At 41.8% G+C, this 17101-nt stretch overlaps 1 protein-coding gene across 6 annotated transcripts in view; it reads right to left on the bottom strand.

The window, feature by feature from the left end:
• Nucleotides 1-17101, bottom strand: part of cep112 (centrosomal protein 112) — a 121141-nt gene that overhangs the window by 31308 nt on the left and 72732 nt on the right. For 5 of the 6 annotated variants that reach the window (XM_030734889.1, XM_030734888.1, XM_030734885.1 and 2 more), the window contains 2 exons: nt 13865-14095; nt 1438-1500 (listed from right to left, as the gene is read on the bottom strand). In XM_030734889.1, the coding sequence (XP_030590749.1) occupies nt 1438-1500; nt 13865-14095 (294 nt within the window). The remainder of the gene's footprint in view (nt 1-1437; nt 1501-13864; nt 14096-17101) is intronic. The other variant, XM_030734887.1, reaches the window with a different exon arrangement.

Genomic DNA, 17101 nt, shown 5'->3' on the forward strand with positions numbered 1-17101 from the left:
CAGAGGATTAATCACTTGTTGCTCGTCTGCAGTGAGGAGCTGCACTGCCAACGCGGGCAGAGGCTGAACTTTCGTGCAGCACCCAACTTCTTTTGAAGTTGAGCATTGTGTAACCTAATAAGCTACCGTTTTCTCACAACATCTGCTTGTCAACCCCGCTTTCAACTCTGAGCCTCTGCCAGCCAACCCAAAATGGAAGGGGGGGGTTAAAGAGGAGAAGAAAGAAAGAAAAACAACACCCTCCCCCCACCCCTTTGAATCTCCTCTTTGGGTAACGAGGTGCAATTATGGCCAAATGATTGTAATATTTTAGCCTTCTACATAATCAAGAAGAAACCACTTTTCTTTTGTAATGTAAACACTACTTAGAGTGTTTTTGGATCTTTAAACTGGTGAGGTAAAAGCTGCCAGAAACTTTCGGAGACACTGTGCGGGATGGCAGCGTGTGTCCGAGGAAGTTATACTTCTCTTTGGACAGAAGAATTAACTCCGTTTTATGTGGGCTAAGGAGACAAGAAGTAATGTTAAACACGTGGCCCTGGATTGGAAGTGCAGCCAGGTGATGCCATGACAGGAATAAGACAGACAGCTATGTTGATGTAGTAAAGGTGCAAATTAACAGACGAGATGACAAACATAACAGGGTATAAGAAAAGGACTTTAACCGATATTGCAGAGGCTTAGCAATTTGCTCAGGCTGCGTTGCTCCCTCGAGAGTGCTATAGCACACTTCAGGGCCACAGCAACATCACACACGGAGCTGGACTGCTTATGTTTTCTGCAAACATCCCCCCAAAAAAAATCCCAGTGAAGGCAAAAACCTTTAAAGAGGGTGCCAAAATATTTTATATCCAGGGATTTCTGGCCACTGGGGGGCAGCTGAACAAACTTAAAAGATACAATTGAAACATTAATGCTTAGCAAAAGTTTCCTGGATTTGTGTCTGATCGCCAGATGAATGTAAGCCTGGCGGTTACACTCCATCCAGCCCTTTCGACTTATGTGTCGGCATTTGATTGGTGCCGATTTGAGAGCAAATATTAATTCTAATCTAAAGCTAGCAAAGATAAGGAGAAGAATTGTGTGTGAATTTGAAGCCTAAAAAAAAAATGTTCTGACTTTGGGAAACTAGAATAAAAGAGCGGCTGAGAAAAGTCAGACAGCAGAGCTTTACAAAGTTTCCTCTAATATGAGCTTTTGTGCTCCGGCACTGACACAAATGTTCTGTATGCACTTTCTTGTACATTTGTCCTCGTGCACGTCTGCTTAAGGGAAAAGGCCACAGTAGCTTGCTTCATGTTCAGTGTGTGTGTGTTGCCACCTGTGCTTCCTCACCTCTTCCCCCATCCGTGCATTTTGTCTGTTCAGTCACACAGTTGAGTAGAAAAAGAAGAATATGAAATGAAAGGGGGGGGGGCAGAAGTGAAAACTGATTACCTGGGCAGACTTGGCAAGCTTCTGACTGTACTCCTTCTCAATCTGCTTCAGCCTGCTGTTGGTCTGCAAGAAGAAGGGAGAGGGGAGTGTGAGAAAGAGATATGCAGACGGGCAGACTGAGGGACACAAAGAGAGACAGGGTAGTGAAATTCAATCTTCCGTTAGGAAGTGCACAGAGACACATTACCCTCCCAACCTAACCATCCTCTCTCTCGCTCTCTCTCACACACACACACACACACGCTTTTGTGCTGACCTCTGCCTCTTGGCAGTGTGTCCCTGTTGAGCAGGCCTGTGGCCCCTTGGCACAGCGCCACTTCCAGCGCTCATGTGTGCCAGCAGGTAGTGATGGGCATGGTGCACAGTGGGCACCACTCCCCTTTGATCCCCTGCCAACAATTCATCACTTAACAAGAAGAGGGGCTTGGGGGGGGTGGGGGTGGAGGGGGGGAATTAAAATGTTGCTGCCAATTAGCTATAGGGTGGGAAAAAAAGGGGAGACTATCGAGAGAAGCTGGGAAACTAAACAGGGTGGAGACAGAATAGGAGTGAACGGCGATTGTTGTTGGAAGTTTATTGAGCGTTGCTCGTCCCTTTGTTTTCCGTTGTTTCTCTATGGGAAGCTAGCCAGCTGGAAGCAAAGGCTGTGTGTTTCTAATGCAAGATCTTTCTCCTTTCAGCTAGCTGTGTTGTGCTGCCAGAGTTTCAATAAGAGGCTGAACGGTGGAGTGAGATAATTAGGTGTGAAGTGCTGAAATTCCATGGAGATGTGAGTGGCAGCCTGTATGGACGTGGATGGGGTCCATACAAGTGCTAAGGAAAGACTAAGGCTCGAATTAATGGGGGACAGAGGTCGTTATGTGAAGGCTTTTCAGGGGACACGGATGAAACTAAAGTGTTATACTTTGGTCTGAAACTACAAAGTGTATCAGTATTTGTATCTTATACACTATTCAGACTCTTCAGTTATTATGCCAGAGAAACAAAGAGCAATATTTAAGACACTTATTCTTTTAAATTCCTGAAACGCTACAGTTTGCAGAGGAAAATATGTAACTGTAAACCACCAGCCATGCAGAGATGTATTCAGAAAGTTGCTCTTAAATGCCATAAACCTGATTCTCTCTCTCTCTCACACACACACACACACACACACACACACACACACACACACACACACACACACACACACACACACACACACTTAAATCTCCTGACAGCCACTGACAGACAGACAACTCATGAACAAACACTGCTCCACTGAACACACCCCTCACAGCCATCAACACCTGAGCTGAGTTTGGACTCCGCACCCCTTCCAAACACTTCCTGACAAACACTGCCGTCCGCTCTGAACGGACACACCTGTCACCACGGAAACACAGAGCCATCACCAAGGATACAGGCCCTGTATTCCTGTGCCAGGACCCTTTGAGTGGCGGCCCACTCGTCCCTAGGGGCCCTAAAGCAGCTGATGAGAGCGAGGAGGACAAAGGAGGGTGTAGAAAAGACGAGAGAATGAACTGTCTGCGGGAGAGGGAAACAAACGGAGTCCCTTTATGTTCTTTTTCACATTTGTTGTCTCCTTTTACTGTCGCAGCTCTGCTCCATCTCGTCAGTGACACTGTCATCACAACAGATATTCTGGCCAAATTTCTCAGCATTTAACTCAATATCTTTATGTTTGAATTCTATATTTTGAAAAAAAAAATAGGTGTAGGTAATAAAATAAAATAGGTTAGGTGTACTGCACTGTATGTGACTTTACATATGAATGTTTTCTTATCATGGCTGTACTGACATGCAAGCAGACTCAGATGTTTTATAAAATCATGAAGAGCTTGCTACTAACGTGTTCATTTTACCTGAAGTCACTTGGGGGATTTCAGCAGGAAGTATTATAAAACATCAAACATTATAAAGCTCTACCATCGAAACACACATTAAAAATGTCCAGAAGTAGATGAAAATATGGATAGTACACGCAGTGAAAAATACCCCAACTGGACTGTGACAAATACAAAGGGAAAACAGTGCTAAATTAAAAGCCCATCCATACGTGTGTGTCTGCGTGAGTGTGTAAGAACTTTCCAAAGAGAGTACCGGTGCCCTGCCAAAGGCATTTTTGCGCTGAAGGCACTTTGAGGTTGTATCAGGCTCTTCAATCGCCTCTTAATCCTAGCGGTGTGGATGGCGGCTGCTTTGAAGTGTGTGCGTTTATGTGTGTGCAAGGATACCGGTGTGTGTTAAAGAGAGTGGAAGTAGATATGAAGGTAAGGCATGCACCGCTTACCAGGACTTAATTAATAATCTGCAGTGGGAAGAAGGCCAAACACACATACAGACACAGGCACACATGGGCAGACTTTAAAAAGGACTGGCAGAAAGAAAGTGTGTGTGTGTGTGTGTGTGTGTGTGTGTGTGGGGAGGGGGGGGGGACTACTTTCTTGTGCATATTTAATGATACGCGCACAAGTCACACTTATTCAAACAGAGATAACAAACAGGATGCACGAAGGCCAAACACACATCCAGAGTTTGATCTATAGCTGCAAATTAGATTTGCTCAAGGTGTGCATCTCCTTTGTTCAGAACAGACTGTTGTGTTCATGCTAAAGGAGGAAGACATGATAATGTCTGTGTATTATAGTCAGCTGTACAATTTCCAGTGGTAGAAAACACATCAAATGTTCAAACTTAAAAAAAAAAAAAGCTTTTTAAGCAAATGAAAAAATATGCTCATGTAGAATTTCATATATGTAAGGCATAAAAAAAAAAGCTGGGATTTGTTTCATCACCTCTTCTTATAACATATCTATAAGTGCTTGGGAACTAAGGAAATCAAAAGCAAAATGGCGCCCCATTCCCACGTTTCGTGAAGTCCTCTGTCATATCTTAATTGGACTGTAGACAAGCTAATTTAGCATCTGGACATTTTTACTTTGAAGCCTTGTATTTGTGCAGAATGCAGCTTGCCAACGTCTTGCCAAAATAAGCAATGTCCTCCCTGAAAGACACTAGTGTGGAAAACCACATAAGTCTGTATATATTGTTGGAATATACTCCATTCATCCATTTTCTTCCACTCGTTCAATTCAAGATCGTGTTTGGGCTGGAGCTTATCCCAGCTGTCAGGTGTGAGCGGCAGGGTGCATTCAGTACATGCTGCCAATCTGTCTGCAATCAATCAATCAATCATGCTCATTCACAGTCACACAATTCAGAATCACCAGTTAACCTAACCTGCATGTTTTTGGTCTGTGGGAGGAAGCCAGCGTAACCTCGGGAGAATCAAAACAGGCACATATTGCATATTACACATTAACGCCTTTCATAATTATCTATGCAATACTAATACACCTTCAAACCATTATGGGTGCCAACTTTCTAAACGCAGCACTAACAACAAGTCAGATGCTAAGTCTGACTGGTTGCCAAAACAGTTTTTCAGCTTTTGATTCTTCAGACCTCAGTACAGGTTTCTGCTTCGCTACTATGCATGCTTTTTTTTTCTTTACATGTGTTAAACCTTGCAATGACAAAACTATATTCAGTTATTTTCAGAAGTGTTCCTGAGTCCATGCAGTGATTTCCAAAACAGAATTAAGCCTTTTTTTTTTTTTTTTTTTAATGCATTACCGCCTGAGGGCCAGATGGTCATGACATTCAGTATTGGTTTTCCACCTCGTCTCTTGTGTGCAGAGATTTCTAAAGATTCCCTCAATCTTGTAATTATACAATGTACCATTGATGATGAAATTCCCAAATTCTTTGCAATACGTTGCCCAAACAATCTTTCACTGAGGGGGTAAACCACTCCTTATCTTTACTTCTAAAAGACTCTGCCTCTCTGGGATGTTCTTTTAGTACCCAACCATGTTACTGACTAACTAACTTGATCCATTGTGCGACGTCTCAGTTTGTTTGCTCTTTAACGATTACATGACATGATTGCGTTTCCCGGTCCCAATGTTTTTGTAAAGAACTGCTGCCATCAAGTTCAAAATGAGCAAGAGCTAGAACATTTCTTAGTTTCAACACTTGTATTCTTGTCTTAATACAATTTTTTTTATTAAATATGGGTTTCAGATGATTTGCAAATCACTGACTTTGTTTTATTTATTTATTTACATTTAAACAGCATCCCAACTTTTTTCTTTTTTTTTTCATAAACAAGGTTTTGTTTTCAGAATCTCTTCAATCTTGGATAGGATATTGCTTCCATATGGCATTTTTCTGCGCTATGTTTCCAATCATCTCGCATTGCTAAAGAGCAATTATGGTTTTCAGCATCGTCCTAAAGCTGAACTCTGACAAAAGGCATAAAACTAAAGACAAGACTTGCTGATGCAAGGATGATATCACACGACACATCGAAAGGACGCAGCGCGGCGGCCTGCAAACTGAAAAGCGGTTAGGTAAAAAGCAGTGCCATTATTTATTCATTTTTTATAACAATGAGTTACAACATGCTCTCTTAATGGTTGTTGGTGGTTTAACCCCACACATAACATGTTGTATACGGCACACTAGGGACCAGATTTATGAGGTTCATTTGTTGAAGGAAAGAAAGAGATTTCAAAGAGAAGCTTTTCTCCATTGCTCCACAAAGCCTTCAGTTTTAGTGGCAGCAGTATTTGTAAGCATTCAGAATGATTCTCTGTTCACCACGCATGACTCTCATAACAATTTGAGTTCAATCTGCTAGCGAGGGAGAGCTGGGAGATGTTATTTGCTCGTTTGTCTGTAATCATTGCTGTCTTGCTGTGCTCGCCTGTGTATCTGCGTGTGCGAGAAAGAGTTGCTGCTGTAATGACAAGAGGCTTTATTTCCATTTCACAGTTTGCCATCACTGCCTGTCAGTAGTGATTCTCTTCATCCTTGCTGCTAACTGTCAGTGCTGCATCATACACAGCAAAGAAATAATGCATCACGGGCACGCACAGGCAGATAAACATACATCAAATACGCAGACACACGCAATATCCCAAATGTTCAGTGATTATGCACTCAACCAGCTGGTTCTTTATAACAGAAAACCAATTATATCCTTTGCCATCAGTGTAAAAGGGATTAAGATCTAACCCACATCTTAAGGCTGGGATAAAAAGTTTGAGGCTTTGAATCCTTGAGTTGCTGAATCAGATGCCGAAAGTGTCTCAGTCATGCTTTCTGTGCCCAGATTTGTGTGTGAACTTTTCACAGGCCCTGGCCTTAACTTAAGATGACAGTTAAGCTATGACTTAACAAAGAACATGCAGCATCGTTTCAGCTATTCCCTGAAATCCGACTTCACCGTGATGAAATTCTGATACGACTTTTTCCGTGTAGGTACACGTCTATTTATGTCTCCACATCTATTTTGGATCAATAACATTACTGATGTCAAGATGCAGCATGGTTTTCAGTTGAACTGGGAAATTAGCACCCCCCCCCCCAAAAAAAAAGAGAGAGTGGTGTCCCACTTAAAACTCCACTTCAAACCAAAGTGTAATCTATAGCATGCAACAAGATGGGAGCTGCCTGACGCCATGTTTTAATGCGATTGAAAAAGTGTGTCGCTTTCCTCCCTCCTCTTGGATGACTTCAAAAAGTGAGCGAGGGAGCTGTGTGATGTTTTTTTGGGACGGCAGAGCTTTTACTTTGACTCTTTCATCTGCTGGGTGACTCACTCGCTCGCTCTCTCTCTGCCGCCGGGCCCGATGGTGCACTGAGGAAACGAGGAGTTCACATAGATCTGGGCATGCGCACAAACACATTCACACACAGACGTGCTAACACAATCTGTAGAGTGCAGCAGCTCTGATGTCAACATATATCAACAGAAGGCAAATCCAGATTTAGCCAATAATCTAGATGCCCTACACAAAAGATCCCTAACTTTACCCCCCCCCCCACCCCCCCCCCCCCCCCCCCCCCCCCAAACCAAAATCAGATTTCTTGCTCTGCCTCTCCATATCTCTTTGTCTCCTGGTTAGTCTGTCAGTGTGAGGTGAATGTGGGCACTCTTTGATCATCCCCCAGCCAGTGTTTTTCTCCTCCTCGCCTAATCCATGACCGAGTGAATAATATGATTTGGTATATCTCCAAATGGCAGAAGACCAACCTAATAAGTGAGCAGTGACAGGAGGCAAGAGAGAAGAACAAGACTTAACTATGACAAATACAATGACAACAACCTTGTACCACCATCTTCCGGCTGAGAGAGAGAACAGTAAGCTCTCTGAGACTGAAGGTAAATGTCTCAGGGGGTCAGGATCAAAGCTAGGATGAATGGATTGATGTGGATGTTAAGTGTTCTAAAAAAAAAAAAAAAATGTGAATGAATGTACTAGAAAAATCAGCTCTCACATCTACACCAGTCGTGACTGAGATGCTAAGACGTCTGCGTAGTTTTAGCGCCAAAAGCAACGAGGTTTCAGTAAACAAGGCGGGGGGCATTACCGGACCAGTATGTGCCAGTCCCAAGACACACACTTATAATAAGAATGATAACAAATGCATTCCTATAAAACACCACCTGTAGAACAATTCTGTGCCGTACGATATGCAAGAATTATAGATTTTTTACCTCAACACCAATACTGTTTGAGCAGACTTCTTTTCTCACGTTGCATGCAGTAAGCTGCTAATTTCCTACAGGCACACAGAAAACGGGGCATCCAAAGATTCACACAAACCTTTTAAATAAAGAAATCAAAAGGGAAAAAAAGGCTGCCAATTGGAGTTGTAAATTCTCTGAGAAAATTAGGAAAATCAGCCATGTGCTTGTTTTGTACTAACAGCATCTTGGGTGGTCTGATCACAAGTGCACAGCTCTAAATATGGATGGGAATGCAACACATTGAAGGCACATTAGGATCCAAACAGTCAAACCACATTCGGTCAGGAGTGCATGTGTCCACACATGGAAAGTTGTGTGAAAGCAGATGCGTGTACGGCCACATGAAAGACTGCAGACTCAGCGTTGTGCACAGCACAACAAACAAAAGTTATATACACATGAATTCCTCGGCGCAAACAAATTAAAAAAGGTTTTTAAAGTCTGTGCCCAAGCCGAAGTACCAAAGGCCTGCAGAAACCCTCTTCTCCAGATGTACCACTGACAATTTTTTTTTTCCATTTTCATCAGGGCTTTACTAGTTTGTTAGATCTAAATTAGCTCACAAACCCATCTCTTAAGACTTGATACCATATGAACATCATTCCAGCTAAAATAACATGCAAAGGGAAGCTCTCGATTTGACATGTTTGGATTGGATGTTGGTCTGAGCCTGACTCAAAAAGCTGGACTGAACATCACTAATGTGCTGATCTGCTTGGTTCAATTCTGTGTTATTGTTTGTTTACATCACCACGCAGTAGCAGCAGCTAGCACGTAAGCTAACTTTACACAAAAGAAACTGAAAAATAAGGGTCAGCAATTTGGAGGTCAACAGGCAGAACCAGCTTTTCTTTGTTTCTTTATCTTATTTTACTAATAATGCCAAATCACTAAATTTATATTTTTGGATGTTTTCTGACATTTTAGAGATTTGAAGAGCCATGCCTGAGCATGACGTTGCCTTACGCATAAAGGAATGATTCCCATTCTCATTCTCACAGGGAGGAATGCACCTTATTAATTTAAGACTGGAATCAGATCTGAGCTCGGTATCGGCAGATAGGTATCTGTATCTGATTCAAAGTGGAAAAAGTTGGATTGGGGCATCCTTATGTGTATACGAGATATTCTCAAAAAAAGGGTAGAAATTTATACCAAATAAGAGCCAAAAATATCATCTTATTAAAACACACCTGATCAATCAGATTCTGCTAATTTCTGTGTTTACAGGAAGCTGTTTGCAGTCAATAATGCAAAAAAGCATCTATAGTATCACGAGTGTTACATAAATATATGGCATGTACAGTCATAAAGAACAAAGTGCACTCTTGAATTCTGAGGTCATGCAGTGGTCAGAGAACATGGCAGCACAGCATAAGTTTGCAAAACTGCATCTGAACAAACCACAAGACTTCTGGAACAATGTCCTCTGGACACACAAGACTAAAGTGGAGACGTTTGATCATAATGCACAGCACCACGTCTGGGGAAATCCAAACACAGCATATCAGCACAAACACCTCACACCAATTCTCAAGCACAGCGGTGGAGGGGTGATGATTTGGACTTGTTTTACAGCCACAGGACCTGGACACCTTGCAGCCACTAAGTCGACCATCAACTCCCTCTGTATATTCAAATGTGAAGCCATCAGTCTGACAATTAAAGCTTGGTCCAAACTGGGTCATGCAGTCTCAAACTGAATGAAATGCTGTGGCAGGACTTTAAAAGAGCTGTGCATAACTCAATTAACTGACGCAACGCTGTAAAGAGGAGTGATTCAAAATCCCTCCACAAAGATGTGAGAGACTGATGAAGTCATACAGAAGACAATTACTTCTACAAGCTACTGAATCGTGGGGTGTGCTCAGTTTCAGCTTCTGCATTTTCACTTAGCTTTTGTTAAATATACATACATTTGTAGCATCCTGCCAATGAGCGAAAACACAAAAACAAAAGCTCCAGTTCCAGCTAGGGGACATAATCTCTTTCACCTTCTGAGGCTAGGTAGCTTTCAGAGGAAAACCTCTCATGTTTAAGGGGAAAACCTCCTTGAAGCAAACAGAAATACCTGTGAAACAAAAGAGACCAATTGGTAGGCACAGGCCTCCACGCTGGAGCTGTCTGATGCTCAGCCTGTGTGTGTCTGTGTTAGAGGATGACTGAGCTCTGTAGCGCCTTTCATGTCATGGACGTCACATGAGGCACGGCCAGAGGGAAACTGGTGCAGTGACACAGGAAGCAGCGGCTGGCTACTGCATGCCAAAAAGCTGCTCTCTCATTGGCTGACTTTGCCTGCAGGTAATTTTGTCACACTTGGTTAGTTTTTGATGAAATGCCCCGTTCCTTTGATCTGAGGTGCAAGTAGGCATGCACATGCACACATACAGAGAAACCGTATGTGTGCATGTGCATGCACACACATTCGTTTCCGACTACTTACCCCAGGAATCATCTGAAAGTTTTTGTTTTTTTCATTTTTACTGTACATGCATGGTGACACTTACACCAGCAATTATAAATACATAAGAATGAAGAAGATAGTGTTGGCAATATAGGTGCAACATGCGAACTAAGCAAGTCTCTATATGTATGCTCTCTCTGTTCTACTGGCATACAGATATATCCAGGTCCACACAACCATATCGGACAAAATTCACACATCTAATCTCTTCTTGCAGTTCAAGGAGCTGCACTCTCCAGACTAAGGGTAAACATGAATTCAAGGTCATTAAAGACACCATTCAATTCATATCAAACCTGAGCCCTCCTTTTATTATCTTAGATCTCTTGCATTGGCAAGTAGGGTGTGAATATAATACAGTTGTATGAGGCGAAGAGGTCCAACACAAACACCTTTTCTCCACTAACCAAACTTCAATGTTCATATGCCTATTAAGCACTTACCTGGAAATATGACTGGTGTTTAACATGCAAGTAAGCAAGCATGAAGAACCTGTTCATCTACATGTGGTAAGAAACTGCTTCCAAGCTGCCCAGACCAACTGTTTACAGAAAGCCTTAATATTATGAGCCGTGCCACAACTTGAAGGAAGGGTTGAGAATATGGGTGAAGAGAAGGAGAGAGAAAGAAAGATGGAGAGATGGAGAGTGGAGGTGTAGCGTAGAATAAAAAAAGTTAGATAAAGTGGTGGTGTGGGTAAGAGGCAGGATTCATGCTCACTGTAGCCCAGAGATGAGGCGTCTTTATCAGGCACAGAGGCAGCTTCACAGGCCCCTCAGTGCAGAATAGAGATTGAGAGGTCTGGGGCTATGTGCATTCACTCTTAACCGCATGCACACACACACACACACACACATGCGCGCGCACACACGCACGCACACACACACACACAAACAGAAACACTAACAAAGATAAGCTTCAATAGCAACCAGCCTAACACACCTCCACACACCTTTTCCTGAGCCTGCTTCCATCACTTTTCCTTCTCTCCTTCCTTTTGGTGATCAAATGCATTGAACTATCTTAATGTCTGATCTTATCTCCTCTGATTTCCTGCTTCTCATCATTTCATTCCAAAAGCTTTGTCTACTCCCAGAACATCCACTAAAACGTGCCTCCCCCCCATTCCTCGCTCTCCCTTTCTGTCTCTCCCTTAAACGCATGCGTCTTTGATGAGAATCCATTCATGGATTTAATGGATTTCTCTTGCTTTTTTTTTTCTAGGATCTGGGAGATGAGTTAAAAAAATATATTTATAAAAAAAAAAAAAAAAAGGAGGGAAAGCTGGCCTGCTCAGCCTCTGCTTCCAAGAGCATGGTGGACTGCAGAGGACAGCATTTCTGTCTGCATCAAAAGAATGAGAATTTTTCAGCTTACAAAACAGGGCGAACAAGTCAATATGGATCTGAGGTCTGGCTGACTTCAACTGCATGTGGAAGGGAAAAAAAAAAAAAAAAAAAAAAAGAAATAGGGTGCAAGAAATAGTAAAAGTTTTCCCTGCCCACTGCGAAGTCCAACTTGGAGACAGATAAGAAAGTACAAAAAAGAGGGAAAGATGTTCAACCTTTGGTGAGTTTTTTTCTTTTCTTTTGAAGAATCAACTTTGAGCTGACAAAAAGGATGAAGAAATCATTAATCTCTTCATAAAAGTGAAACTAGCACATTGCTGATAGTGTTATCTGTCTGACTTCAACGCTGCTTTGAATCCACTCCAGACTGCCCAGCAACTGCGGGTCATTTTTTTCTTGCGTACAAAAAAGACCAAAGACACACAGAGGAATTAAAGTGAGAGCTAAAAGATAAAATATCTTTCAGCTGAAAAACAGCCTTCACATATCCAAAAGGCACTGATAGTAAACAGCATGAGTTCTTCAAATAAGGATCACCCTGTAATAAGCACACTCCTCTTTCATGGATCTTTCTCATTTCAGTAAGACTGATTCTGTGTGCCATATGGAGCCAAAATGGCCGCCTGGGTGCTTTGGAAGTCCCTGCATTCCGGGGCTAATGCTGCACAGCTGGTGTGGGACGGTGTTTAATGAAAAATACTCTCTTTGATGGGCCCTGCAGTAGGGATTAGTTTATGATCAACACCACCTTAGGTCAGCTTCCTGCTAGGCCAGCACAAGATTATGGGCGATTTCGCGACCGTGGGTCCAGTTTCTAAGGTGGTGAAAGGAGTGAATACGACAGAGAGAGAGTAGGAAAGCAAGAAAAAAGGTTAGATACTGAAGCTCTGAAGATTTAATTGAAGTACTTCCTGGTTTGCTAAGATAGCAAAAAAGCAATGCTGGATAACAGCTCTACTGAAATGCTGTGGTTTTCTGTCTACAACTGACCCTGCACATTTCAAAACAGTATATTCCATGATGATAGGTGGGTTACCCAAAAGAGCCCGAAGTACAAATGGTTTTGATGCTGACTGCAGTATTGTGCAACTTTCTGTTTAAGCATATTCGGTGGGTTTTCTTTGTTGTTACTAACAAAGGAGTTAAGGAAAATCTGTCCATAGTGTCAAATAACCGTGGCCCCTTCATATTCTTAGACAAATGTCGTGACATTTAAACCAGTTTCCCGTGTGCGCAGCAGCTGCAAATTTTTCTAGACATTACCTGACGTAGGCGCAGTCAGTCAGATTGGAGTGAACAGTTTTTTAACATGCCAGCTTTCTAGTTTGAAGCCTGTGAGAACAGATCAAGAATTAATAGAAAGTGAGTGGGCGTCACGTGTCCTGCCTCCTGCACAGTCTGCCCAGGCAGTATCCTCACCTCAACCAAACTACCTTCAGTAGTGAAGTAGGAACACGTCTGAAGCGAATTAGCTCTTGTTACGAAAGGGCAACTTTGTATAACATCCAGCTATGATTCTCCTAAAACCTCCAAAGTTCTTGTGTAAAATGATATACTGGCAGTAGAAGATGAGGTAAAATGTTACCTACCAAACATTTTAAAGACTTGACTGTTATAAAAGAAATAGTGCTAGAGCAACAGATCCGTCTCAGTAGATCTAACAGCTGCAGGGTCACTTGTGAAAATGAGAACCACTCAGTTTGCAACACTCAGGCTGCCAAACAAAGCTTCTGCGTGTCATCTTTCTTGACTCCCGGCACTGTTTCCCAGCACAAGGCCTCTACAAAAAGCCTCTCCCTCGTATGCAGGTATACGACCTCTACTGTTTCATTTAATAGAGATGTTTTGTTGCTCCTTTTGATGTTTACCTCTTTGACCTTTGGAAACATGCAGATTCCCCCTACACTTTACTATTCCACATTTAACCAGGCATTCCAGTATTTATTCACCCAGTCCAAAAGAGAGATTAAAACAAACCACGTTATACTTTCCGCACTATCCTAGACTCACCTTCTCATGAGCAGCATCCTTCTCCTGCTGGTGGTTTCTCTCGAGGTCACTGCGAATTTGTTCCATATCAGAGCGGAGTCGGTCCAGGGATGCCTGCTTATCCAGGATTGCTCTATGCTTTTCCTCCTCCTGGAGCAACATCATGTCAGCCAGCTGTTGCTTATGCTGAGCACGGGCCTGCTTGAGTTCTTCACGTAGATCTGACAACTGGGCCTCCAAATCTGCAATTGTCTGGACAGAGATAAAAAGAAACATGTTGAATTAAGTAAATTAGAATTAATGTCCAGCAGATTTTTTTTTCTCTCCTTGTGGAAGATTTTCTTTTTAAAGTTAAACCAATATGCTGCACAGTTTTTACATTTTTGAACTCCTCTATAGTAACTTGGATTCACAGGTCAAACTAATCCTGATTTATCTTATATTGGGCCCCTTTGTCCAGTCACTGTCCGAAACAAACCAGTTTAGCTGATCTCCCTTTAAGCCAACTTCTGATTGGCTGCCCCTTGCAAACAGGCTGTCGGAACAGCAGTTGGGTGGGACTGCTGGGTGCCTGAGATGACTATAATGATATTCTCTCTCTTTAACAGCATGCAAGCACAAACAAGAGTGGGAAAAACTGTCACAATCCAAGCATTCAAAGCAATCTAAAGCCTCAGCTTTTTGCTCTTAGGGATTAATTACACATTAACTGTAATTATTTTAAACTTCATCCATGTTTAATATGAGCATCCACTATTGTAACACCATATATTACAGGTGTTTTTGTTCTGCATGTTGAGCAGAAGGGTTATTCAACATCTGTATTTTTTTTTTTATGCTGTAAAATACAAATCGTACAGAAAGCTGTAATGCAGAGAGGGATAATACAGCATTGATGCGTGTACGTATAAAGTTTCACAAACATACTTAAATGTTAGGGTTTTCTGTGTGGGTATGGGTGGGGGCTACAGTGCAGCCCCGACCCCTTTCTTGACCTCTCCCTTTCCGAGAGCTCAGCCTTGACTTTGCTGAGAAGAGCATTTTAATAGTGCTGCCAGGCAGAGTCAACATTACATAGTAAGAATGCTAATAAGCACAACCCCCCACGACCCACGAAACGCCAGAAATAGACCGGTCTGGCACATGCTGTGAAGCTGTATCTCAAGAGTTTAGGAGATGTCAAAAGGAAAACTGTTCTGTCAAACCTACATCACATATTTGGGATGATGGAGATTATCTGCAAGAAATAAGGATGAGGGAATTTACATTTAAAATGGGCTTTATATCCTTATAGCTACTTTAGTTAGCTATATTTATATAGCTCAAAAACTCTAAATAGTAACATACATTTAAAAAAAAAAAACACAGTCATATTATAATAATTTTACACAAATTACAAGCAATGAGCAAAGGGCATTGTTGTTAAGTGTAGGTGGATCTAAGATGAATTGCAGTGTTTCATACTTCCCTACCTGTATTGCATGTACTCCCCAGCTATTGCACATCCTCATTACACTCCTTGTTTTATTTTCCCTTTTTTTCCCCCCTTACTTTGGTTTGCACTGTGTGCTCAGACTCCTGCCCCCTCCCTCTCCTCAAAAGCCTGGGCATCCCAGGACAACGCCACGTTAAGGCAATCAGACAGAAAGCGTCTGAAGTCTTTTTTAGCGGGCACTGGGGAGACTTCAAAGGAGTGTCACAAAAACAGGCAGATGCTGTGGCTGTGTGTTACACTCACTTCTACACGGGCACGCGCGCGCACACACACACACACACACGGATCCACTTGCACGCACACACACAAACATGCTTACACTGACGTGCAGCCACACATGGCCTCGCTGTCACACATATAACATGCCATGCAGCACATTCATAGAGAGAATGTGAGGTTAAAAAAAAAAACACAAAAAAACACACACACAAAAAAAAAAAAAACCCATGCAATCCTCTATGTCTCACTCTTCTGTCTCTCAACATTACCAGTCTCACTGCTCCTCTAGTGCCTTCTTCAAGTGCAAGCAGCTATTAGATCTGAGCCCTCAAGTGTCTTTAATGTATAATTCTCTCTTTAACAAATGTGGATGATATGTGTTCCCAAAAAAATCTTTTAATAAGTCAGAGCATAATCTACCAGAACAGAGACATTGGCAATGACACTTCAGAAACTTAAGAGGCCAAAAGTGCATGTTTTCATTGGGGGGAACTGAACATAGCCGCTTCGAGAGGGCGCGTGTTAGCAGGCTGATGGGGAGCTTTGTGAAGGAGCAGCTCTTAGTAACAATAGAAGAGTGTCAAATGAAATACTGGGTCAAACCGTGTCAGCTAAGATGACAAAACTCTGGCAAAACAACCTCAGGGAGAGTGGTTAAGGACTGAATAAGAGTTCAATCAAGGGAAAATATCACCATCAAGTGAGAATGAGTCATAAGACTTTGTCAACACATAAAGATAGTATTAAGATTCTCTAAAATACTCTATGAGACCAGAATGAACTGCCTTTTCTCCTACTGTCCACCAAAGTGTACTGTGACAGTTGTAAAGGCAGCCTCCTACACAGCCAGGGTGAGTAGTATTCCTTATGTGAAGAAAAGGAAATTTCTTTAAAAAAAAAAAGACACATAATAACAGATGGGTGTATCTGATTATGATTTATCATGATTTCACAAAACAGAAAAACAAAATAATGAGGAAAAACGTGTAATCAGTTCAGTACATCTAACATTAACTGAGTTTCAACAGATTAGCATAATTATTCTACTGGTATGCCAATTAGGCAGTTTTAGAGAGTTAATGTCAGATGTTAAATATGTAATGAGACTATAACTGTAACTAGAGCCTGACCACCATTTCAGAAAGGTAACCCTCCACCAAGGCAGTTCACTCTCTGGGCAGTATTTACCTTTAAGGGAATAATGTTGTATTTTGCATATATTCATTTTATTTTTTTTGGTCTGTTTTTTTTGTTTTTGTTTGTAGTGCAGTAAAAATAAGTGAAACCCATGTTGAAACCCGTCTTAATATACTTGACATAATTTTGAGTATGTTTTTTTTTTTTTTTTAATTTATGTGGATGAATTGCAAACAAAGGCAGTAGAATTTTAGGTACAGGTTTAAAGATAAAAGATATTTTATGGAAGTTTGACCTTATTTGACCTTGAAGGAGAGATCAGAGGTCAAATAAGGTCAAACGTGACACGATATTTTTAAAGGCTACCAAAAACATAAGATATAAATGATGTCATCACATAGTGTGTC

Source organism: Archocentrus centrarchus, chromosome 8, assembly GCF_007364275.1.
Source record: "Archocentrus centrarchus isolate MPI-CPG fArcCen1 chromosome 8, fArcCen1, whole genome shotgun sequence".
NCBI lineage: Eukaryota > Metazoa > Chordata > Actinopteri > Cichliformes > Cichlidae > Archocentrus > Archocentrus centrarchus.